We start from the raw sequence: 24,458 nt of genomic DNA on the forward strand, positions 1-24,458 counted from the left end.
TACAGATATTTTAGCCTAGATGATTGTCCACCTGTTCTTTAACACTCTTGATTTGTTTATTTATTTACTTTTAGGAGGAACTGGGGATGGAACCAGGAACCTTGTACAGGGAAGGAGACATTCAACATCTGAGCTACACTTGAACCCCCTTGGATGCTCTTATATTTTACCTATTAATTTTAGTTCTCTTCACTGGAAGAGAAAGTCTTAAAAGCCCACCCACTGTATTACTGAAGATGAAATTCCCTTAACTACTCATTAAGTCCTTCCCGGACACCAGGGAAGGTGATGGAACATGGTCATCTCCACCAACAGTCCACAGGGTCAGGGGCTAGTGCTGCTCTGTGGACCATTTACCTGCCACAGTGAGATCCAGATGGAAACTGAATTGGAGAGCACCAAGGGAACCTCTACCATTTCGTGTCCCAGACTGGAGACACACAAACAGAGGAGGAGTGTTTACATTGTGTCCTTGTGTCTGCTAAAAAGTTTGCTGACCAGCTGCTCATGACCAACTTGGAGTAGCCTAGTGTCTAAACCTGGGGGCTGTATTAGACTCTTAAGGGGGTCACACAAACACTATAAAGGTTATGGGTCCTATCCACAGATAAATGTGCATGGACAAGGAAATATAAGAGTTATATGAAATGCCAGTGCTCACATGATCCTCTGAAGTCTTAGAGATCTGGGGTTTTTTCATCTTAATAGGAGAAAGTGAGGGAGAAATGTTTTCAGAAATCACTTATCCATCCAGCAATGCCCCTGTACTTATTTGTGAGGATAAACTGACAGAGACAAAAGGTGGACCCCATAACAGAGTATAAGGAAATGAGTTGACAGATGTCATTTATTAGTCACTCACTTATTCAACCAAACCTGAGTGCCATCAATGTAACAGATAAAGTTCCAGTCTGATTCTGGCTCCAAGATTGACATTTGTCCTTGTTTTTCATCCTCCATGCCGATCCTGCAGCATCTGGTACTCTTCCCACATCAGGGGTCAGTCTTTGTACCTCTCCTTTCTGTAGCTAATCACACCCTCAGTGACCTTGTCCTTTCCTTAGGTTTGATATATCACTTATATGACATCACCCCCCCAAATCTGTGTCTCCAACCCAGACACTTCTCCTTATCTCCAGATTAATATTTCCAATGGTAACTGACAACCTAACTTACATTTCTGATGGACATCTCAGATTCTTGTTTCCCTGGGAAAAAAAAATGCCTGCAATGACCCTACAACTATCTCCTTCCAAAGTCTTCCCCCAGTTCACTGGCTACAGCTCCACCTTTCTATTTGCAATTCCTTTTTTCCTTTGCATAGAGGAATTTTTGTGTGTCCTCCTGACTTTGTATTCTCTCATAACCCAAAACTTAATCCACTAGGAAACCTATAATATTTATAAATATATACTTATATTTCCCACTATCTTCCCTGTTCCTATCCCAGGCAGAGCAACTGACATCTCTAGTTGGAACACTGCACTGATTTCAACCTCTTTTCCCTACTCCCTCACCCACCACTCAGTGCCTTTCCTAACACAGCTGTGGTCTCCTGCCAGTGATAGCACAACCTCCACTCACGTGACACTGAGGCTGCCAGGACTGTCCTCAGAAGCGCTGCTCTTCCTCCCCTTCCCTCCACCCCCCCATGACTACAGCGCATTTTCAACTCCCTCCAAGACAAGAGCAATCCAGGCTAAGACCCCACTGCCCACCTGTGGGTCTACATTAGGGTCTGCTCTACAAATCCACGGGCTTGGGCTGCAGCCAGCATTGGGGTCAGTGGAGCTGGGTAAGAGAGAGAGGGAGGGCAGGTGGGCAGAAAAGGACCAAACCACCAGGAGTTAAAGTCAAAATTGTAGATCCTCCACAGTGTGAAGCCCACGTGGATGGGGCCCTGACTGGACACAGGTCTGTCTACCTTTGGCTCCTCACAGCAACACTCAGCATGGCACACACAGGTTTGGGAAAGTTCTCAGAGCAATTTACTTCCTCTTTCTTGTTTAAAAATCTTCCTATCCCTCAACTGATTCCTCAATCCCATCTAATAGCAAGAATTTGTAAAAGCAAAATCATAACCAGACTCTCATTTTCAAGGGAAGCATGAAGGGGCAACTCAGGGCACCATGAAGAAAGACAGGGCTGTGGACGCTCCACACCCAGGTCTCCTAAGCAGGATGGTCAGTTGGGGCAGGGAATAAAGATCAATGTGGGGGACGTGGGGGCATGGGGCAAGCTACCTCCCCATCCTCTAGTATACAATGGGAATGAAGACACACAGATGCCAGCTAAGGAAGGAAAGTCTTCACATGCAAAGGAAGGGGGTTTTGAAGTCACATGAGGGCATGACAGTTCTTGAATCTCTCCATCCCCTACGAGGCAGCTTTGTCACGCTACAGAAGAAAACAATCAAGAGCACGTTCAGGTCAACTCTGTAAATGCTGACGTCATGACCAGCCCTCCACAGTGCTCATGTCCACGTCCAAGGAATCCCCAGGACCCAGGCATGTCCTCTCAGCCCAACCCCTCTCCCCTTTCAGGCCCCCAGGGTCTCACCTCTAGAAGCCGCCAGAGACTCATCAGAACCCTGGGCACTGTCGCTGGCTGGAGAGGAACAAACACAGGGTCTGGTCAGAGCCCCCGAGGGATGTGAGTCAAGGAGTGATGGGGTGAGCCGCCTGTGGGCTCCATCTACACTCCCCAAAGCCTCAAGTCAGCCTTGACCCTCCACACCACCTCTCCCTCCTTCCACCACTTACAAGCAGCCTGAGCGTAGCTCCCTCCTTTTCTACCTGTGGAAGAACAACTAGTGAGAGCAGGACATGAGGTCCTGAGAACTAGTACTGGATCTGGGGAAGTTTCCAGAACTGTGACTGCAGACCCAGGGAAGGATCAGGAAACATGAGGTAGGAGATGTGTGGGGCTGGACCTTCTGCCCTCCTGGAGGTCTGTCCTCAGCAGCCCCTTCCCTCTGACTGCTGGGAACAGGGGCCTCCACGTCATCATGGGGACACTGTCCTACTTCTCTCACAGGTTTATAAAGTAAGTTTAGTAACAGGCCAAGACTGGATGGGCACGTGTGTGAGGAAGGACTTCATGGTACCAGGAAGCGGCAGGGCCCATTGCTACCTGGGCTGGAAACCCCCCAGACAAGAAATCTTACATCTACCACTTCCCTACCTGAGCTCTTCCTCCTCCAGATCAGAACTCCAGCCACCACGGACACTCCAAGGATGACCAGGACAGCCACGATTCCCACAATGAGGATGGGGGAATGGGAAGGCGGCTCTGAGAAGGGGGAAAGGTCAGGGGCCCTGACCCCAGGCTCAGCCCTGACCCTGCTGGAGCAGCTCAGAAGGGCTCCTGCTTCCCTAGAAGAGGCCCCCACCTCCTCCCACTTACCCCATCTCAGGGTGAGGGGCTCGGGCAGCCCCTCATGCTGCACCTGGCACGTGTATCTCTCTTCTTCCCCAGAAGGTACCTCCACAGCCGCCCACTTCTGGAAGGTTCCATCCCCCGCAGGCCTGGTCTCCACAAACTCCATGTCCTGGGTCTGGTCCTCCCCATCCCGCTGCCAGGTCAGTGTGATCTCCGCCGGGTAGAAGCCCAGGGCCCAGCACTTCAGGGTGACCCCACGGTCAGGGATGGGGTGGTGGGTCACGTGGGTCCTTGGGGGGTCTGCGGGAAGGTCAGAAACTTCAGGAACTTTCCATTTTTCTCCTGGCCATTCTAGCAGCTCTCATATGACCACTAGGAATGGACAGGACAGTCTTGGGGGGCAGTGGAAGCCCCAGACACCAGCCTGGACTTGGGGTTCCGGGATAAGTCCTATTCTTGGAAGTTTTGGGGTCAGGTGAGACCATCCAGTGCAGGAGGCCCCAGGTGTGTGATGTGAACAGGGACCTCTAGCCCTGATCTAGTGGAGGCTGAGGGGCTCAGAAAAGCTGCAGGAACAAGGTTGAGAACGTCCCGGTGGTCCCCAAGGCTGACCTGCTCCCCAGGTGCTTCAGGGATGGTCTCCTCCATCCCGGGGGAGGCTGGACCCTTCACTGTCCTGACAGAGGGCGGGGCCTCTGCGAGTCACTCAGGGTTCAGGGTCTGCACACCTGGGCCGACCCCGCCCCTGGACTCCAGGCAGGAGAGTGTTCCTGCACCTACTGGATTTCCCGTCCCTGTGGACGCAGGTGGGGGCGCAGCCCAGCCCGAGGAGATCGGGGAGGGCCCCGGGCCCCTGTACCTGTACGCAGCAGCGTCTCCTTCCCGCTCTCCAGGTATCTCTGCAGCCACTCCACACACCTGCCCTCCAGGTAGGCTTTCTCATACTGAGTAACGCCGCCCTCCTCCCACTCTCGCCGGGTGATCTGCGCCGCCGCGTCCGCCGCCGTCCAGGAGCGCAGGTCCTCGTTGAGGGCGAGGTAGTCGGCGCCGTCGTAGGCGTGTTGAAGGTACCCACGGAGGAGGTGCCCGTCGGGGCCCGCGTCGCAGCCAGACATCATCTGGTAGGTGTGAGACTCTGGACCCGCCCCCTCGCCTGCCCCGCCCCCGGCGCTGACTGGGTTGGGCCGGTCTGGTGTAAACTGAAAACTAAACAGAGAAAAATTCCCTCCTGCGCTCCGGGGTGGGGGGTCCCGTGTCCCGCGGCCTCGGGGTACACTGGGGACATGAGAATCGGGGCGACCCCGGCCCTTCCTGGGGATCCCGGTCGTGCGCGGACCCCCGGCCCCGTGGCTCACCGGCCTCGCTGTGGTTGTAGTAGCCGCGCAGGGTCCGCAGGTCCATCCGGAAATCCTGTGCGTTTTCCTTGGCCCTCCGCGTCTGCTCCCCCCAGTACTCGGGCCCCTCCTGCTCCACCCACGGCGCCCGCGGCTCCAACCTCGGACTCTCCGCGTCGCTGTCGAACCGCACGCCCTGCGTGTCGTCCACGTAGCCCACGGCGAGGTAGTGGGTGTCCCCGCGCTCGGGCCGGGACACGATGGAGCTGAAATACCTGAGGGAGTGGGGGCCTGGGGGGACAGGAAAGGGTGTGGGGGGAGGGCGGGATGAGGGGACGCGGCTTCCCGGGTCCTGTCCCCCCCAGAGGTCCCCTCGCTCCCCTCCGCGGGGCAGCGTCCCCCGACCCGCACTCACCCGCCCGGATCTGGGTCAGGGCCAGGGCCCCCGAGAGCAGCAGGAGGAGGGTCCCCGGCACCATGGCCGGATCCCCGGGTCTGGCGGAACCCGAGTCGGGAGGTGTTGGGGCGGGCTCTGGATAGGCCGCGGGGCCGGCGATTGGCTTCTCCAGAACCGGCCCCGCAATGCGAGGGAGCCTGGGCCCGCGTCACGAGGATCCGCGCAGAAGGACCTGACTCGGGCGGGGAGACGGAGAATTGAAACTGAGGGCACCGGGGTTTCCCCAGCTCAGCCTGCCCGCCCCACATGCCAGCCTTGGCGAGACCCTGAGAGCCGAGACCGGGTCCTGGACTGGCCCCGACCCCTCCCCTGCACTGAGCACTCTGTCACCCCGTCAGTGAGGCCTGGTCCTGACTCTGCACAGTTTACAATTTTGTGAGTCCTCAAGGAGATTTGGGTGACTTCTACTGCTACTGACTGTGATCATTAGGCTAATGTGTCTACTGGACCAGATAATTGGCCCCATTGTTTGGTCAAGCAAGCACTGGGCTAACTGTAATACAAGGGCATTTATGGGCCTTAGTCACCACTGAATTTACTGCAGTCATAAATCATAGATAACAGATTAAGTTACATCGATCAGGGAGATTGCCATCAGCACTGAATGACACTTAACAAAAATCAGCTGAATCCCTTAAAAGCAGAAGCGATTCTAGCATTGAGAGAGAATTTCCCAGCTCATCTTTGGACAGCCAACATCTCCCAGAATTCACCAAGAATCATCACTGGATTTTCATTAGAGCGCCTGGCTGCAGCCTGCCTGCAGAACCTGAACTTGTGCATCCCCACGGCTGCGTGATAGACTCTGATAAATCTTTACTATCGACAGATATCCCTTGTTGATTCTGTTTCCCTAGAGAATCCTGACTTATACACTGACCATACTAGAAATTAAAATGGAATGTAAAATACAGATTTCTATAGATTAATATTTATACCAAAGCTCATTACACATTGTAACTAATTCCAAAAGAAAACAATGTAATAAGAAGAGTGGATCTTTAACATTTTTGCAAATCTTTCTCAGCTGCCTCAAATAGCGCACCTCTGGACTACCATATCACATTCAATCTGTTATTTGGGTTTGACCCAAAAATTCAGCCTCACCTGTAAATGTTTTTGGAAAAGAGAGGAGTATTTTTTTTTAAAGATTTATTTTATTTACCATCCTCCCTCTTGCCACTTCCTTGCTGTCGGCTCTCTTTGTCCATTTGCTGTGCATTCTTCTGTGTCTGCTTGTATCCTTTGTTGGGTGATCTTGCCGCACCAGCTCTCTGCAGGCATGGGATGGCAGCTCTCTGTGGGCACAGGCCAGATTGCCTTTATAAGGAGGCCCTGGGACATGTGCTCAGGGTCTCCCATATGGTAGATAGGAACCCAATCAGTTAAGCCACATTTGCTTCCTGAGAGGAGTATTTTTAATAGCCTTTTCAGGTGAGAGTTGAAATTCACCTTTGATACCATATTAAATCCACATGAGTGTGGTTCCTAGAGGTGAGTTGCAGTCTGAAATCTTATTGTTGAATACTTCATCTTTTGACATTGTAATACCGGGTCTGTCTTTGCACATTGAAAGGGTCTTGTACAAATGCATGAAGATTTTAAAGTAGCACTTTGGCCCACTGAGTTATGTAGATCCTCCAGTGTGGATACATTTCATTCCATAATTCGAAAAGGTGATACTTGTTACAATTAACACAGATCCCACAAGAAAATGTCGAAGTATTGGAAAGTTGTCAAGCTGAACATGATGGATACAACTTTTTCAAAACTCTAATTTTTTCTTGAAAGCTTATGTATTATCATTGGCTCAAGCCACAGAGATAAAATATTGCAAATTGCATTTCTGATAAAGGATTTCTTCCTTTATCAGAATAACTCTTAAAACACAATAATAAGAAAACAACCCAATTTTTTAAATGGGCTAGCGTTTGAACAGATGCCTCACAAAAGAAGATACACAGATGACAAATAAGCACATAACACTCTCAGCATCATTGTCATTAGGGAATTGCAGATGAAAACATCCATGAGATGCTCCCGTACATACCTGTTAGAATAGCTAAATTAAAATCAACTGGTGGGCTCATGCCTATTGCCAGAGGAACAAATTTTCACACATTTTGTGGCTTTAAACAACAGAAATTTATGTTTTCACAAATTTGGAGACCAGAAATCCAAAATCAATGCCCCTGGTTAAATTCAAGGTGTCAGCCAGGCCTGACTGCCCTGGAGGCTCTAGCAGAGAGAGCACCTGTGTCTTGCCTCTTCCATTTCTGGGGGCTGCCAGCTCTCCTTGGCTTCTGGCTGCATAGCTCTAACTTTAAGACCAACATCATCAAATCTCTGCTCCGTCTTCTCATCACCTTCTCTTCTGGGTGTAGTAAAATCTCCCCCTACTTCCCTATTAAGAGATCCATGTGATCACAACTAGGGCCCATGGGGATGATCCTGGCTAATCCCCCACCTCTAGATTAATTACATATGCAAAGGCCCCTTTTTGTCATATAAAGAAATATTCACAGGGTGCAGAGATTAGGATGTAGAGGTCATTGGTGGGTTGGAAGGCATTTTTCAGTTTGTAACGAGTGGTGACCCCTTCACTGGCAAGGACATGGAGCCCCAGGAACCTGCACTCCCTGCTGGCAGGAAGGACAAAGGGGGCAGCAACCACCGAGGCATTTGGCAGGTTCTTAAAGCTGAACATTGACTTACAACCCAGCAATGCCACTTCCAGGTATTTGTGCATCTAATTTAAAAACATATATTTACATGAAATGCTTATAGCAGCTTAATAATTACCCAAAACTTGAAGGAACCATATTTTTCTTCTATATGTGAGTGGATAAAACAATTGGTGGTTCGGAAGCAGGTGTAGCTCAGTAGTTTGAGCACCTGCTTTCCATGTATGTTTAATCACAGTACCTTAAAAAAATTAGTGGTAATCATTTGATGCATAGTATACAGTACTACTCAACCATTAAAAGGAATGAGCTGTTAATTCATGCAACAACATGGAAGTATCTTAGATGCATACTGCTAGTGAAGGAAACCACTCTGGGAAGGCTCCACATTGTCTGGTTCCATCTAAATTCATTTCTGGAAAGGTAAGGCTATAGATAATGAAAGCAGATCCCTCTTTGCCATGGCCATGGGGAGGGGGAGGGGTTGTTTAGGTGAAACACAAGGGATTTTAGAGCCCTCTCCCTACTCTGTATGGTACTGTACGGTGGATACATGACACTGCCCATGTGTCTAAACCCATAAAGCTTTCAGCACAAAGAGTGAACCTGGATGTGCAAACTTTAAAAAGTTATCCAGGCAGGCAGGCAGGGAGTCCCAGGATGGCTGCAGACTGTGGCAGAAGGATCCAGCTGTATTACAGGTGCATGGATGACCTCATTGAAGGAGGGGGAGGGGCTGCTGGACTGAGGACCTTTAGAGATGGCTGGAAACTGTAAGACTGAAGACAAAAGCAACTATGCATAAGCACTGACTGTAGTTGGTAAAGTTCTTTCTCAAGGGGTAGGGGCTAAAAATTCTGGAATAACTACCCATGTGTAGGAAGGCTGAACAATAGTAAATATATAGTGGGTGTTGAGAGCCAAATTTCTCACCAAAGAAGTCAGCGGTTACTGATTTGAAAGGGGGGAAGCCAGAATGAAATATATGATACTGGATTAGAGTTGGAGACATGGAATCAACTCTTGTTCCTCATAATACAGCTTAGCATAAATATTAATATATGCATATATATGTATTATAAATGTGTGTTAAAAATGCATTATTATGAACATAATTGCTAGTTCCCTCTACTGAGGGCCTAGAGGCAATGATGCCCCAATAGCAATGACCAAACCCAGTGCCTAGACCTCAGTTTCTAATACATTATCTCAAACTTGAACCAATGGTCCTTGCAGAAAAGGCTGGGTCTAGGGCAGGGGTAGGAAGTACTTAAGATGAATCTGGAGCATATGGGAGAACCAGAAAATGAGTATTGCCCAAAACATAAAGCCCTGTCAGAAGGACTCAGGAGCCAACTGGAAGGGCTTTCTATGACCAAAACTGGAACAAGTTGAACAGTGAAATAATTAGCACAGAACTGTATTATAACCCAAAGTACAAAATTAATATCCATGAGCCTGTAAATGACTGGATAAAGAAATAAATGTGGCAAGAATAGACAAATCTCTCAAACACAAGAATTCCCAGTGATTTGTGTAGATGCTCCACCCTCACTGAGTTGAGCATAACTCCCCACCCCTTAATGTGGAGTGCTTAGAAGACACCCTTCCAAAGTGGACAATGGAAGGGGGATGTAAAGAGTAACTTCAGGCTGAGAATCCCAGGAAATGCTGCCTTGGATGGAAAACCCAGCATGCATCACCAGAGATGAGTGAGGCTCATGCTACATCCTCTTCTTATTCTGTTGAGATATGGCATCTCTGTGGCCTTTTCCCTAAAAACCCACAGCCTGGTCTAACCATGAGAAAAAAAAAAATCAATCAAACAAACTGAGAGGCATTCTATACATCCTGACCAAGACTCCTAAAAAATATCAAAGTCATCAAAAACAAGGAAAGTCTGAGGAACTGTCACAGCCAGAGGACTGAAGGAGATCTGATGGGACTAAATATAATGTAGTACCTTGAATGGGATCCTGGGACAGGGAGTAAAGCTAATGAAACCTGCATGAATTTCAGGTGAATTACTAATACTGTAACAATATTGTTTCATTAGCAGGAGCAAAGTGCCAGAGGTATGTAAGATGATATCTGTGTAGGGAACCGTAGCATTGCTATGTCCACAATCATGTCACCTACAAAATGAGACACTTTCTCTTCTGTTTTAATCTGTATGTCTGTTATTTCCTTTTTTTAAAAATTTTCTAACAAGACTACATTTACTCACTACCCTAGTAAAAGTTTTGATTATAAGTATCCAACAGTATAAAAAAGTACAAAACAGATTTGTTGATGTCTAATATGTTAATACAAAGTGCATGACTACATACAGTACATCCTACAGGCAAAGAAAGATGGAAAGGGGAAAAGAAGACCTCTGGTTGAGGTCTAGTAATAAATAAACACAGAAGTAGAGATGATCCATATCATAGTATATTCTACCACCAATACTGCAATCAAAAGGTACAAAAAATATTTCAAATGTAAATCAGGAGGAAGAGGATAATGGTTGGGACTCTTGTAATACACCCCAAAGGCTAACCCAACTCACTGTATAGTCTGTGCATTTGGTGGCATGTAGCATGTAGGTTTTTCCAAAAGAAGAAATAGAGACTCTTATGTTTAGATTAAGAACTATAAAACCACAAGGTGCCTATAAAAAGAGGCTCACTCCTTATGTTATTTATACTACCCAATTTTTAAAATCCAGTTTTAAAGATAAGCACTGAGTCATGTCATTAAAAGGCAGGCAAAAATGTTCCTCCCTCATGAAAAATCTGAAGTGATGACATTTTTCCCCCTGAAATTTTAGGAATGAGGCAATGAGAGTACTTTGGTTTGGATTCAAGTGAGAGGCTTTTAATGGAGATTTTAGAACTGAGGAGCTCCACGTTCTGGATTTATCACCTACCTTGTCAACGTTCAGAAAGCCTGACTAGAAGAAGTCAAACCAAAAACCAACCTGCTCAGCATGAACACACACATTTTATCTTCTAGTAGAATTTTACTTTAAATATAGCAAAAAGAAAAAAAAATCTCTAATAGGTTAAAACTAGTCAAACACCCACTCTACACAGATAAAACATTTATAAAGGTCAATTGAAGTAATCCAGAGCTAAAACAGAATCGTGCAGATTTTCAGTTAAGTCACCAACAATCACAGAACACAAACATAAGTAATCATATACACACACCCAGCAAGCCCTCTAAGAAATGTGCCCCTGGAAGCATTAACCTTTGTTTCGTGCCATCTTGAAGACTTGCACTTTATTTTTCAGAGAATAGGGTGTGTTCTCTATCAGGTGGTCATGTTTTGGTACTATTCATATAGGGTTGCTGATCCTGAACCTTGCCACTTCCCAAGAGGAGTTTCAATTCTGCTTCAGAAGTTTCATATAAATCAAAATCTTTATAAAATATTAACATGGAGGGAGGTGATGCAGGATGCAATGTACACACTCAAGTTACCTCTCTGTATATTTAGTAATTACTTTCTCTTTCAAGGTATTTGCACCAGAAAGCTTAGTTTGTCCTGCTTAACATTTCAGTAGTACAGGTTTGAACCATCAGAATCTTGGCAAGACCATAATATTTCAAAATTACTAGCAAATTTGTCTATGGGCAAGTTCATGTTACTGAGTTATGTAAAATTTACTATCATGAGGGAAAACAAGCATAGCCAGCTAAAAAAAATGCTCCAACCACTTTTTCTCAATATAGAAAAAGACTAAAACTATATATGGTTTATCATACAGCAAATCCCATCTCTGTCCCCTGAAATTCCCCTAATTTCATTTATGAGAAGGATTTTAAAAAGACCTAACAGGACTTTACAGGAGCATTCAGCTTTCCTATGAAATACTCAGCATCTTAAATGTACATTTCTTATACTAAACTAGACACTGGCTTCAGAGTTTGTGGAACTGAGTGGGGTGGGGGGAGAATAACCCATTCAGAACCATTCTAGAAATTGTCTTTTGGCAGAATAGCAAGTATCCAAGTTAAAAGGGTCACTGTGTTATCTTTCCAAACTTAAAAAAAAAATGTTTCCCATCTGCATAAACCTGTCACCACTCCTGGGTGGAGATGGGTAGAGGCTCTGGCCCCTGCTCTTCTGGCTTCTTTTCTCAACAGCTGCTTTCTTGTTGCTGCAGCAAGGCTTGAACAGATGAGTGTCAAGGAGGATGTCCCCAAAACAGCCTATACGCATAATCCCACAGCATATTTTCTGTCTTTTCCAGTATGTGAGATCTCAAAAGGAAAAGACTGGTGTCCTTTAGAGCCAGAAGCCATCTCTGAACCATCTGAACCATCACCTGACTAGTTACTGTAGCAAGGAGATTGGACTGGGGAGACACTTGATGTGGTACTGTGAGTGTCAGAATTTTGACGTTTACATTCTTTCTGCAGTTTACTGATCTGGTTGCTTTTCATCTTCTTTCCAGATTCAGTTTTCACTTTCTTTGGTTTCAATGTAGTCTTTAGGCTGGGTCCTGCTCTTGCATGTACCATCTGATTCCAGTTTTTCTTGGGCCCTGATGGCAGCTTCTTCCACCTCTTCACAAGCAGGATGCAGGCATTGCAGATATCTGCTGAACGAGCCTCCTGCAGCCCAAAACAGCTCTGGAAGTCTTTTTCATAGCATTTCCTGTCAGTGACTCGAGAACTAGAGGACTTGGTACCCTTTCTCACCTTGCAGAATTTGCCTTCTGTTCCTAGTTTGCGGAGAAATTTTATTATCAAAGGATGTTGAAATTTTAAATGCTTTTTCTATATGTGGTTGATCTTATTGATATTCTACTTCATTAGGGATGGGCAAGTCCAAATTCTGATTTCCGAAGGGCAGGCTGCAAGCTGGGAACTCCAGTGAAGGTTTTCCATGAATTCCCCAGGAGAAGCTGGCTGAAGTAGAGATGGAAATACCCTCTTCTGACTGCTGAAACCATCACTTCTCCTTTTAAGGCCTTCAACTGATTTAATCAGACATCTCTCATTATTGAAGGCAAAGTCCTCAGTGAGTGTAGATGTCATCAACCACAGATGCCATCAATGTACTGATGACTTAAATCCATGAAATACCCTCACAATAACAAACAGGCCAGTGCTTGTTTGACCAAACAAGTGGACACCACTGCCTGGCCCAGTTGACCAATGAACTTAACCACCACAGTTTTCTTCTGATAACTTTGTCAGCTTTGGTAATGCATCAAAAAATGATTTGGAAAGTGTCTATTTTCTCTAAGTGTTTCCACAGTAGTGTTATAAATTATTGCTTAAATATATGGTAGAATTCAACAATGAAGCCACTTAAGCCTGGAGTTTCCTTTCTGGGATGGTTTCTCATGTGAATTTAAATTCTTTAATTGACACAGTGCTATTCACATGTCCTATTTCTTCTTGATCCAGTTTTGATAATTTGTCTCTTTAAAGGAAATTGTCCATTTTGTTTCAGTTATCAAATATATTGGCATAAGTTGTTTCTGTTTTTCCTTTACTGTCCATTTCATGCTAGAAATTGAACTTTAAATACTTTTTGCCAATTTTAAGTTTATTGCAAAAACTACAAAAATGTGGCATTTCTCAGGTCCAAGTGTTTTGGGAACAGTTCCCAGCACTGCATCATGGCCTGCCCCGCCCCCTCTAAGGCCGGTCACCCCAGTCTCTCCCCAGCCTCTCCCCAAGTCACTGACCTGATTCCACCCCAAGACAGGACTGGCAGGGTGAGGGGGTTATTATTTATTTTTACCTTATCTCATCCTGGAGGGACTGTAAGTTACAACAGCAAAAACCACACAGAGCAAGATTTGAAAATTAAATAAGAGGCTAAATTGGGCTGAAGTGAAAATAAAGACAGAAAAATACAAAGTGAAACCAGGAATATATTTAGCAGCCACATATGGACATAAGCTTTCATCTTCTTACTCCAGGGGTCCCTGAATTGGGCTCTGAGTTTCCTGGAAGCCAAATAAAAGAGAAAATTTAGTGAAAAGATCCAAAACATATACATTAGACAGTTTTCACAAGAAACCTGGTAATGCCTTACTGACACTGGAGAGAGGGTCTTTCCTGGAGGTCACCAAGAGGACACTGTGGTTGTAGTGAAAAGTCTCCTCAACGTTATCCCTTCCACAGGTACAACAGCACAGGCCTACCTTGGAGATGAGGTAGATTCAATTCCAGACTACAGCAATAAAGCCAATATTGCAATAAAATGAGTCACACAATTTTTTTGATTTTGAATGCATATAAGTTATGCTTACACAGTACTGTAGTCTATTAAGGATGCAATAAATAGCTTCTGTCTAAAAAACAATGTATATACCTTACATAAAATACTTTATTGTTAAAAATACGTTCACCCTCCCCTGAGCCTTCAGCGAGTCATAATCCTTTGCTGGTGGAGGGTCCTGCCTCGATGTTGATGGTTGCTGACTGATCAGATGGAGGCTGCTGAAGGGTGGGGGGCTGTGGCAATTTTTAAAAATGAGACAACGAAGAAGTCAGCTGCATCAATAGACTTGCTTTCACTAAAGTTATCTCTGTAGCATGCAATGCTGTTTGATAGCACTTTACACAGAGTAGAACTTCTTTTAAAGTTGGACTCATTTTCTCATACCTGCCACTGCTTTATCAACTATGTCTGTGTAATATTCTAAATCCTTTGTTGTCATGTCAATAATGTTTACAGCATCTTTTTTAAAAATTTGTTTATTAACAATTTTTTTAAATTCCCATAGTTTTTTTTTTAAGATTTATTTATTTATTTATTTCTCTCCCCTTCCCCCCACCCCCACCCTGGTTGTCTGTTCTCCGTGTCTATTTGCTGTGTCTTCTTTATCTGCTTCTGTTGTTGTCAGTGGCATGGGAATCTGTGTTTCTTTTTGTTGCGTCATCTTGTGTCAGCTCTCTTGTGTGCGGCAACCATTCCTGGGCAGGCTGCACTTTCTTTTGCACTAGGTGGCTCTCCTTACAGAGCGCACTCCTTGCGCATGGGGCTCCCCTACACGGGGGACACTCCTGCATGGCAGGGCACTCCTTGTGCACATCAGCACTGTGCATGGGCCAGCTGCACACAGATCAAGGAGGCCCGGGGTTTGAACCATGGACCTCCCATGTGGTAGACAGGCGCCCTAACCACTGGGCCAAGTCTGCCGCCTATTAACAATTTTATTTCAAAATTCAAAAAATGAAAGAGTAGGAAAATGCAGCTCAACAAGTCACAGAAAAATTACTCCTAAAAAGTTCTTTTCCAGGAACGTTTATCACACCTAATTGCAACTGCTCATCAGGTTTTCCTCTAGTGTACAGAAAGATGAATAGATGAACACAGATTAGTTAAGTGACATAGTCAAGGTCTCATTATTACTCCAAAAAAAATGAAGAAAAAAATTATTTAATCATATTCATATCTCACAAAACCAAACCCCATTTTCTTTTTCTACCTTTAATAGAATTAATATGGTACCAACTTTGCTTTTGTTACAAAAACATTACAGTGCTTTTAACTATAGCTCATGAGTTGGAAGACTAGATATCATTAAGAATTAAGATGTCAGGAAGTGGTTTTGGCTCAATGGATAGAGCATTTGGCTCAATGGATAGAGCATTTTTAATAGGATGACTTGTCATGGTGTGGAAACACAGAAGGCCAAAAGACACATGAAAAGAAGTTCACATATCTAGCTATTAGGGAAATGCAGATCAAAACCACCATGAGATATCATCTCTTACCATACAGAATGGCCACTCTAAGAAAACATCAAGTGCTGGAGAGGATGTGGAGAGATAGGAACACTCCTTCATTGTTGATGGGACTGTAAAATGGTGCAATCTCGGGAAATGGACTTTGGCCCAGTGGTTAGGGCGTCCATCTACCACATGGGAGGTCCGTGGTTCAAACCCCGGGCCTCCTTGACCCGTGTGGAGCTGGCCCATGTGCAGTGCTGATGCGCGCAGGGAGTGCCGCGCCACGCAGGGGTGACCCCCGCGTAGGGGAGCCCCACGCGCAAGGAGTGCACCCATAGGGAGAGCCGCCCAGCGCGAAAGAGAGTGCAGCCTGCCCAGGAATGGCGCCGCCCACACTTCCCGTGACGCTGATGACAACAGAAGCGGACAAAGAAACAAGACGCAGCAAAAAGACACAGAGAGCAGACAACCGGGGGAGGGGAATTAAATAAAAAAAAAATGGTGCAATCTCTGTGGAAGATGATCCACATACATCCAACATCACCCCTTTTCATCCCACATTCCATCTCACACCAATCTACACTTCAGAGTCCAAATCCATAATTCTAGTCATTCTATTTAGTTAATATTAGTGAGACCATAATATATTCATCTTTTTGTGTCTGCCTTATTTCAGTCAACATAATATCTTCAATGTTACTCCCTGTTGTCTTGTGCTTCCCCACTTGATTTCTTCTTCCAGGTGCGAAATATTCCATTTTATGAATATACTACTTGTTTTTTATGCATTCATCACCTGATGGACACTTAGCTTGTTTCCATTTTTTTGGCAATTGTGAATAAAGCTGCTATGAACATCAGAGTGCAAATAGCTGCTCACGTCCTTGCTTTCAGTTATTCTGAATATATTCCTAGTAGCAGGATTGCTGGATCATATGGCAGTCCTATACTTAGTTTCCTGAGGAACAGCCAAATCCATGAGCATGGAAATATCCTTTCATTTATTTAGATTGTCATTGGTTTCTTTTAGCATTATTTTATGGGTTTTGAATATAGGTCCTTTATGTCCTTGACTAAATTTATTCCTTTTTGATTCTTTTAGTAACTCTTGTAAATGGAATTTTTTTCTGACTTCCTCCTAAGATTGATTGCTCATTAGTAGTGCATAGAAATGCTATTGATTTTTGCATATTAATCTAGTATACCATTGTATTGCAGAAATTGTCTATATGATCTATTCATTTAGTTGTGGATTTGGAAGGAGTTTCTAAGTATGGTATCATATCATCAGTGAATAATGAATTTTTACTTCTTCCTTTCCAATTTGGATGCCTTTAATTTCTTTTTCTAGGCTAATTGCTCTAGCTAGAGCTTCTATCACAGTGTTGCATGCCAGGGGGAGAGTGGGCATCCTTGTATTGTTCCTGATCTCAGTGGGAAAGGTTTCATTTTTCACCATTAAGTACAACATTAGCTGGAGGGACCTCAGGCGATATGGCTCCACCTGGCTCTGTGGGAGTTCACTGTTAGGCGTCTTGAACTCCAGCCTCAGGGGACTCTCCACATGTATCCAGCCCCGTGGCCATCTTATGGACCCCACAGTACAGTGAAGAATTGACCTCACTGTGTGCAGAACCCCACCTGAGAAGGACCCCCTGGCTGGCTGTGGGCAGGTGCACCTGGCCCCCTGGATCCACCTGAGCCATGGACTGACTATGACCCCGGGGGCCAGGAAAAGGAGGGAAGGGAAAGGCATCTCATAGGTGCACCCCTTCTTTTTGAGAAAGGGAGGTGTAGAGGAGCCCAGCACTGCAGGAATGTCCCCTGGGGTCAAGGGCACTGCCCACTGCCTGTCTCTCAGAGCTGGCTCATCCTCTGGCCATCAGGTCTTGAAGAGGCTTCCCCAGAAACATCTCAGATGTTTAACTCTGCCTTCTCTACAGCCAGGCCTCACCAGCTCTATCAGACTTGGGGTCTTCTTGGGATGTTCCCTCCTCAGTTCTCACCCTTTCCATCACCACCTTCCTGAGAGGCAGAGGTCATCCTGCTCTGCTCAGAGTCCCTTCATGGATCCTCCCTGCCCAAAGGCATGCAGGCATCCCAGGGAGCTGCTCACACAGGCTTTGCAGGTGGGATGCTTCCTTCCCTTCTGTCCCCTCTCCAGTGCCCCTCCCCAAGGCACCTGTGTCCAGCCTGGCTGAGCCACACCTGCTTTCCCAACCTATCCTACACTTTCCTACTTCTGAGGCTGCCCACAGGCAAGCCCTTCCTCCTGGAATGCTCTCCTCTTCTTCTCTTGTCCAGGTGAGATTCTCTCTCAAGGGCCAGTTGAAATGCTTTGTGCAGGGAATGTGTAGCTCAGTGGTTGAGCACCTGCTTCCTCGTATGAGGTCCGAGGTTCAATCCCCTGGTACCTCCTAAAAAGAAATAGATGCTTAATTCTGTCTAAAACCCTTGCCCCCCTGCCCTATCTCTCTATGCACAGCTCAATTTCTGCATTTTGACCACTGGGAATTCCCCTTTCCTAGATAGTGCCCTCTTTACGGACAATGATCGGCCTTTACTCCTTCAAACCCCCAGTCCCTAACCATGTGCTCCACCCATGGCAGATGCTTGTACATGAGTTGAGGTGCTAATTTCTCCACCTCTCTCTGCCCCTCCACCTCCCCACAGGAACGTCTCGGGAGTCGCTGGAATCTCTGAGCATGGAGGGAGGTGAGATGAGGACATGGAGTGCCGCGAAGCCCAGGAGCTCCAGGTGCTCCTGGTGAAGGCTGCTCCCCTGCCCCTCCTTCAGCGTCCTCTCCGCAGCCTGGGGCGGCTGCTCTCTGGTGTCTGTCCATAGCTGGAAAGAAAGGCAGATGCTCCACACTTACTCCCCACCTGCACAGAGGCATTTGGAATCCAGGTTACGGAGTCACAGAGCATAGAGCAGAAGTGGTTCTGAATCTTCTAGTCAAACATCCAATTTCAGAAGCAGACATTTTTTTACAGAGCAGAAAACCAAGGTCCAGAGTGTGGTGCTTGGAGGGCAAAGCCAAGCCCACGTACCAGTGAAATGCCTAGCACCCAGGTCTTTGGGGTCTCAGGCCGTGGCACTCCAGCCTGCCTGCCTGAGGGCACCACCTTGGGGGGGGGGGCTGAAGGCTCAGCTGGTGCCTGGACTCTAGCCCTGGCCATGAGGCTGACTGAACACCGCAGGCTCAGGATGTGGCATGTCTGGACTCTTCATCTCTGTTTTTCAGGCTACAAAGTCATCCAGGGGATTCCTGGTACTTGACCAGGAGAGAGTCTTGGGACAGGAAGATCTCCCCAGCTCCCCTCAGCTCCCATCAGAGCTTGCCCCATAGGAGGAGATGTGGCCAAGACCAGCCACACGCTCTTCTGCTCAGCTTGTTGATGCTAATCCCACCTTCCTTGGCCTCACTTCCTCTCTAAAAGTGACCATAATCAGCCCACTTTACCCTGTAAAGGTTTCAGAGGGTTAGGATGTTATTACAGACATGGAAGGATTTTTTAGGTCCATATGGCTCTGGGAGCATAGTGTGGCATCATTATGGAATCTCTGGATAAGACGCCCTCCTCATGGTAAGCTTATCCTGAGACCAGCTGCTTCTACCATGGTGCTATTTGGGGGAAAGCCTTGGAAATAGTTACTCCCTACCCTTTCTTGTCCTCTTTCTTTCTTTTTGTTGGAGCAATTGTAAGCCAGGCATGGTCCCCATACACATCTTTCCATATTAATGTTCTGCAGTAGTGAGGTAGCTTTGGTGTCAGTGATGAACCGGCATCTTTTTAATTATATCACTATCTATAGTCCATAGTTTACAATAGAGTTCAATATTTGTGGTGTACAGTTTTATATGTTTTGTTTTTTAAGTTTTTATTGTGGCAACATATATATAGGATAAAATTTTCCATTTTAACCACTTTCAATTCATGGTATTTATTACACCACAAGGTTGTGCTGCCATCACTTCCACCCTTTACTAAAACTCTTCCATCACCCGTCACCTTCATCAATAGTAAATATGTTGGTGATCCTCCTGGAGCCCAGCGCTGTGAGCCCCTCCCTAAGCATGCCTGTCCTTCTACCCCTCACAGGCCCAGATGGAAACCAAGAAGGAGCAGGTGGAAGCGGCTGTGGAGAGGCTGCAGAAGGAGCTGGGGGACAGCAGCTCCCCCTGCTGGCCAGGTCGAGGAGCTGGAGCAGGTCCTGCAGGAGCGCAAGGACTAAGTCCAGAAGGTCCCTGAGAAAGTTGCAGGCTTGGCGCCCTCGTCAAGGAGCTGGAGAAGTGTCTGCAGTCAGGACCGAGCTCCTAAAAGTGAGTGACTGTGCCATATGTGATAGAAAAGGGAGGCAGAAAGTCCTTTGTGGGGATGCTGGAGAGAGGGAGGAGGGTGCTGGGGATTATTTCCAATGGGGAGACTGAGGTTTATCTGACTCCTTCATCCCAGAGAGGAGACGAGGATGATCCTGCGGTGACCGCCGTCTTGTTAGGGCACTGGGCTGAGTCTTGGACTGAGATGGCCCTTCTAGCTGTGGGGCCCTGGAGAGTTTCTTAGTCTCTGTAGAAAACCCAGTACTAATAGTACTTCCTCTCAGGGCTGTTACTAAGATTATGAGACCTAATCCTGGTAAATGCTCAGCGTGTTGCAGAGATTATAAGAAATAATCCAGTTGAATGCTCAGCATGTTACAGAGATTATGAGAACTAATCCACGTAGATGCTCAGCACGTTACAGAGATTGTGAGAACTAATCCAGGTAAATGCTCAGCATGGTGCGGAGATTATAAGAACTAATTCAGATAAACGCTCAGTGCAATCCCAGCACCTGGAAGACTGCAGGCTGCTGTGGTATCACCAGCGTCATCTTCCCAGTTATGGGAGCTGGTTTATATCCTGAGGCCCGACTGATAACTCAAGGTCCAGTGCCTGATCTCCACACACTCACCTGCTGGAGGCAGAACACTTCCCAGGACCAGGTGGAGACAGGAACCAGCACAGGGGAACAGGCAGCTGCTGCAGGTAGTGAGGAAAGTCAAGGTGAAGGAGCTCCAGGAGCAGGTCATGCAGCAGGGGGCGCTCTCTCAGGAGGAGCCTTTGAGCTGGCTCTTCAAGGAGGAAAGATGTGCAGGTCCTCAGGGAAGGAAAAGTGGAAACTAAGTTCTGCTCTTGTCTGCTTTCATAGGACATCGGAGTCACCAGAGCAGGGAGGCTCGTCCCCCAGCCCCACCTCCTTTAGACACGGCATCTCCAGGGAAAGGGGCTTTCACCACCCACCATGAGGATGACTCTATAGGAGAGCACGGATGCTCTGATATACACACCATGTCATTCACTCACACAAACACCCAAGCCCACCACAGGGCTGTGCTCAAAGGGTCACATCATTCAAAAATTGATTATTTGGTATTGGGAGTATACCTGCCCCCCAGAAATGTTTATGAATAATAATATTCTTAGGCTGGTCCTGGAACATCCATTTAAAACTATGATATTTTTGTACTTAAGCTAATGTCTAATACCATTAAAAATGTAAAATATAAGTGGAACTGTGTTCTATAGAATACAATAAATTTGGAACCCGAGAAGACCAGCGTTGCCTTCCATTCCTCTTTCCCACCCAACTTTCACTTTTTCCTCCAGAACTTTCAAATGCTGTGTGGAAGGGCAGCTTCCAGGGTCTGGCAGGCTCTGGAATACAGGCATTTTCCTTGCTCAGTGCTCAGGCATTAGCCATCTGCCCTGGGAGGGGAAGAGAACACTTACCCTGCGCTGTGTGCCCTCCATGAGTGGAGGGGCTGAGCCAGGTACCCCTGAGTCAGGAGGTGCCTCTCACCTGCTTGTCCAGGAGTCTGAAAGGGCCTTGGGTCTCCTGGGGAATCAGCCCCAGAGGATGAAGTGCTTGACAAGGTCACCAGCCAGTGGCTAGCAGGGGCCCAACCGGGGCCTTTTTCACTGTAATGTGTATTTCCTTTCCTCTCCACTTTCATCTCCACTTGTCCCCTCCCCCTTGGAAAACACAGCACAGTGGGTAGAAAGGTGGTTGAAGGCTGCTTTCCTCCCTGTGCCATACCGCCCTCTGGAGGCGAGCAGAGGTAATGCCCACGTCTCTCCCATCCCCACTGGCCCTGCTGCCCCTTCCTCTTAGGTCTAACTGAAAGCCTCCTGCCCTGGCAGCTGGGGAGAGAGGTGACACCATCTAATTCTCACCACAGACCCAAGAACTTCCTTTTCTGTGAGTTTAGCCTCACTCACTAGGAATTTGGACTTAACTGGCTACCAACTTGTCTGCAGAGGTGAAATGAAGACTTTCGTGAGTCCAGAACCCATTTCTCTGACCTTGTCAAAGAGATCCGCACCCTCCACAGGAAAATACTCACCTCCCAGAGATGATGGGAACGTTCTCGGATACAGGGAAGGGCCGCAGCTCCCCCGTTCCCATCAGCTGCCCTTCTGCTCTCCAGCATCTCTGAGTTTTCCCTCCTCCCCACCCTGGTGAGATTTCCCTAGTGACCCCCACTCCTGGGGCAGCCCCTCCACTCCCCAAGGGCAGGCCCTGTGTGCTGACACTGACCCTGGAGGGGGTGCACCTCTCTCCCCAGACCCCAGAAGGCTTCCCCATGTCCTCACCCTGCACCAGCACTTGCTATGCTGGGGATGCCCGTAAAGAACACGTCACAGCTCTCTCTGTTTCTACTTGCCTCATGCAACTTGGTGCTCCACCTGCCAGGTAAAGAGCTGAGGTGTTGGGGAATTCATTCCAGCCTGTCAGGACCACGTCTGCACAGGAGCCAGGCACCGAGCTGCTTGGGTTCTCTGCTCTGGCTCCTGCTAGAATGAAAGAGGCCAAGTTGTTGAAACCTTTGGCTCCACATCTTCATATATCAGGTGGGAAGAATAATAGTACCTACCCCATGGTAGCTGTGATGATTAAGTGAATGGCCATATGCAGAGTTGAGAACCGTACCTGGCATGTAGTGAGCGCTCAATATAGATTAGTTACTTGTATAGCTGTTATCATTCAAAAATATACATCAGTGCTCACTTTGGCAGCACATATACTAAAATTGGAACAGTACAGAGCAGATTAGTCTGGCCACTGTGCACGGACGACATGCAGATTCTTGGAGTGTTTCCTATTCAACCCCAAATAAATACCCTTTATATAAGTAAAAGAAAAAATCCATGAAGCCCATGTCTTATGCCCAGCACTTTGCCAGAATCTTTATTGAATTTAATATTATGACATCTCATTCTGATACAGACCTTTACATGAGTCCTTTCCAATTGACATGCAGACAGACCACCTGGGGAGCTTGTTAAAGGCAGGGTTGGATTCTGGAGGTCTGGGCTGGGACCCAGAGTGTTTCTAAGCAGCTCCCCTGAGATGAAAGGAAGTGGCTCTAGGCAGGGACCACACTTTGAGACGCAAGGTGTTGAAGTGTCACCTGGAGGTCAGGTAGAAGATGGTGTCCTCTGTCCTCGGACAGAAGGGGAAACCGAGCAGAGGGGACTGGGCCAGGGAAGATTTGACATGCCAGTGCTCTGTCTGCCCCCATGCTTACCCTCACCTGCTCCAGGGCCTCACCTGCCCTAGGTCCCTGACCTGCTCTAGGGCCTCACCTGCTCCAGGCCCTCACCTGCTCCAGGGCACTCACCTGCTCCAGGGCCTCACCTGCCCTAGGTCCCTGACCTGCTCTAGGGCCTCACCTGCTCCAGGGCCTCACCTGCCCTAGGTCCCTGACCTGCTCTAGGGCCTCACCTGCTCCAGGCCCTCACCTGCTCCAGGGCACTCACTTGCTCCAGGGCTCACCTGCTCCAGGGTCTCAGCTGCCATAGAGTCCTCACCTGCCATAGGGCCCTCACCTGCTCCAGGGCCTCACCTGCTCCAGGGCACTCACCTGCTCTAGGGCCTCACCTGCTCCAGGACCTCACCTGCCACAGGGCCTCCCCTGCTCCAGGGCCCTTACCTGCTCCAGGGCCCTCACCTGCTCCAGGGTCTCAGCTACCATAGAGCCCTCACCTGCCATAGGGCCCTCACCTGCTCTCCACGTTTTGCTCGCTGTCAGCTCTCCCGAAACCACTCTCTCTCTTTCCCTAGAACAGGGGTCTTAATCATTTTGTTCCACAGACCCCTTCCGTCTGCCAGGCAGGTGAAAACCATGGACCTCCCACTAAGTCCGCGCTGCACTGTATACTATTTAATAAATATGTCACACCCCACCAGCACGTCCCCACAAGAAGAATGTGTTTTTGAATTTCAGTGCAGGTCATGATCCCTGGTTAAGGACCCCTGCCCCGAGTGCTCCCTGGACCCGCAGAACAGCCCGAGTCTGGCCCTGGCGGAGGACAGGCCGTCGGGAAGGGGTGCCGGCCTCCCTTGGGGGTCCCACTGCAGGGGGAGATGCAGCCCGAATGCAGCGGAGTGGGGGCGGCAGGCGAGAGCTGGGGAGGGTGGGGCCAGCCCTGGGGGCGCGGGCAGCGCTGAGCGTGGTCCCGCCTGGTGGGCGCCTCCTGGCTCCAGACAGGCGACCCTCGTGGATGCCCAGACACGGGCGCCGATCCCCTTGGCCGCGTCTTTCTAGGTAGAGGCTTTTCTTCCCGCCTTGGGAAGGAAGGTTCCTGGAACCTTAAAGGCTGGGGCGCAGCGAGCCTCGGCGCTGGCCCCGGGGGCCAGGGGAGGGGGCGGCCGCGCAGGCAGGGCAGCCGGTGTTTTGATTTTATTTTATCCTCCCGCGTGTTCTGCCTTGTCTGCTCCTCCAGTGGAGAAGCAGAGGCAGGCTTGGCTGGCCTAGGGCACAGCACAGCCAGGCGCCAGCCAGTTTTCGGGGAAAATTCTAACATAAAAAGCTCTTCAAATAATAGACATGGGAAAATCAGATCTCTTTTGGGCTGGCACTAAGGAGTA

The 24,458-nt window shown here is 47.8% G+C and overlaps 1 protein-coding gene, 1 non-coding gene and 1 pseudogene across 6 annotated transcripts; 1 reads left to right on the top strand and 2 right to left on the bottom strand.

Annotated features, from left to right (window-relative positions):
- Window positions 1–819: 819 nt before the first annotated feature.
- On the bottom strand, window positions 820–5,442 carry LOC139437321 (saoe class I histocompatibility antigen, A alpha chain-like). Of its 5 annotated transcripts, none has more exons than XR_011647083.1 (8): window positions 5,131–5,441; window positions 4,737–5,006; window positions 4,241–4,587; window positions 3,485–3,681; window positions 3,184–3,291; window positions 2,763–2,795; window positions 2,560–2,607; window positions 820–2,396 (listed from the first exon to the last, which is right to left on the bottom strand). XR_011647083.1 is itself a non-coding variant. In XM_071211030.1 (8 exons), exons 1-8 carry the CDS (start codon window positions 5,418–5,420, stop codon window positions 2,392–2,394), a joined length of 1,377 nt encoding a protein of 458 aa, XP_071067131.1. In that variant the 5' UTR covers window positions 5,421–5,439; the 3' UTR covers window positions 820–2,391. The 5 variants fall into 5 exon arrangements, 4 of the variants coding, with proteins under 4 accessions (XP_071067131.1, XP_071067134.1, XP_071067132.1 ...); XM_071211030.1 differs by having other exon boundaries at window positions 3,406–3,681; window positions 5,131–5,439; XM_071211033.1 differs by having other exon boundaries at window positions 3,406–3,681; window positions 4,241–4,516; window positions 5,131–5,263.
- Window positions 5,443–11,923: 6,481 nt separating this feature from the next.
- LOC101422700 (SIN3-HDAC complex-associated factor pseudogene) lies at window positions 11,924–23,405 on the bottom strand (annotated as a pseudogene).
- Window positions 22,588–22,694, top strand: LOC111759645 (U6 spliceosomal RNA). The gene has a single exon (XR_002793566.1). It is a non-coding gene; the product is annotated as a U6 spliceosomal RNA (small nuclear RNA).
- Window positions 23,406–24,458: the final 1,053 nt, after the last annotated feature.

The sequence above is a fragment of the Dasypus novemcinctus genome, chromosome 22 (genome assembly GCF_030445035.2).
Source record: "Dasypus novemcinctus isolate mDasNov1 chromosome 22, mDasNov1.1.hap2, whole genome shotgun sequence".
Classification (NCBI taxonomy): domain Eukaryota; kingdom Metazoa; phylum Chordata; class Mammalia; order Cingulata; family Dasypodidae; genus Dasypus; species Dasypus novemcinctus.

Excerpts from the sequence above, each read along its gene's own strand:
- LOC139437321 (XM_071211030.1), bottom strand. The coding sequence starts at position 5,420 with ATGTGGGGCGGGCAGGCTGAGCTGGGGAAACCCCGGTGCCCTCAGTTT. Across the intron at positions 3,682-4,240 it reads GGAGACGCTGCTGCGTACAG|ACCCCCCAAGGACCCACGTG; the intron begins GTACAGGGGCCC and ends ACCTTCCCGCAG. Across the intron at positions 2,608-2,762 it reads GAGCTACGCTCAGGCTGCTT|CCAGCGACAGTGCCCAGGGT; the intron begins GTAAGTGGTGGA and ends GTTCCTCTCCAG.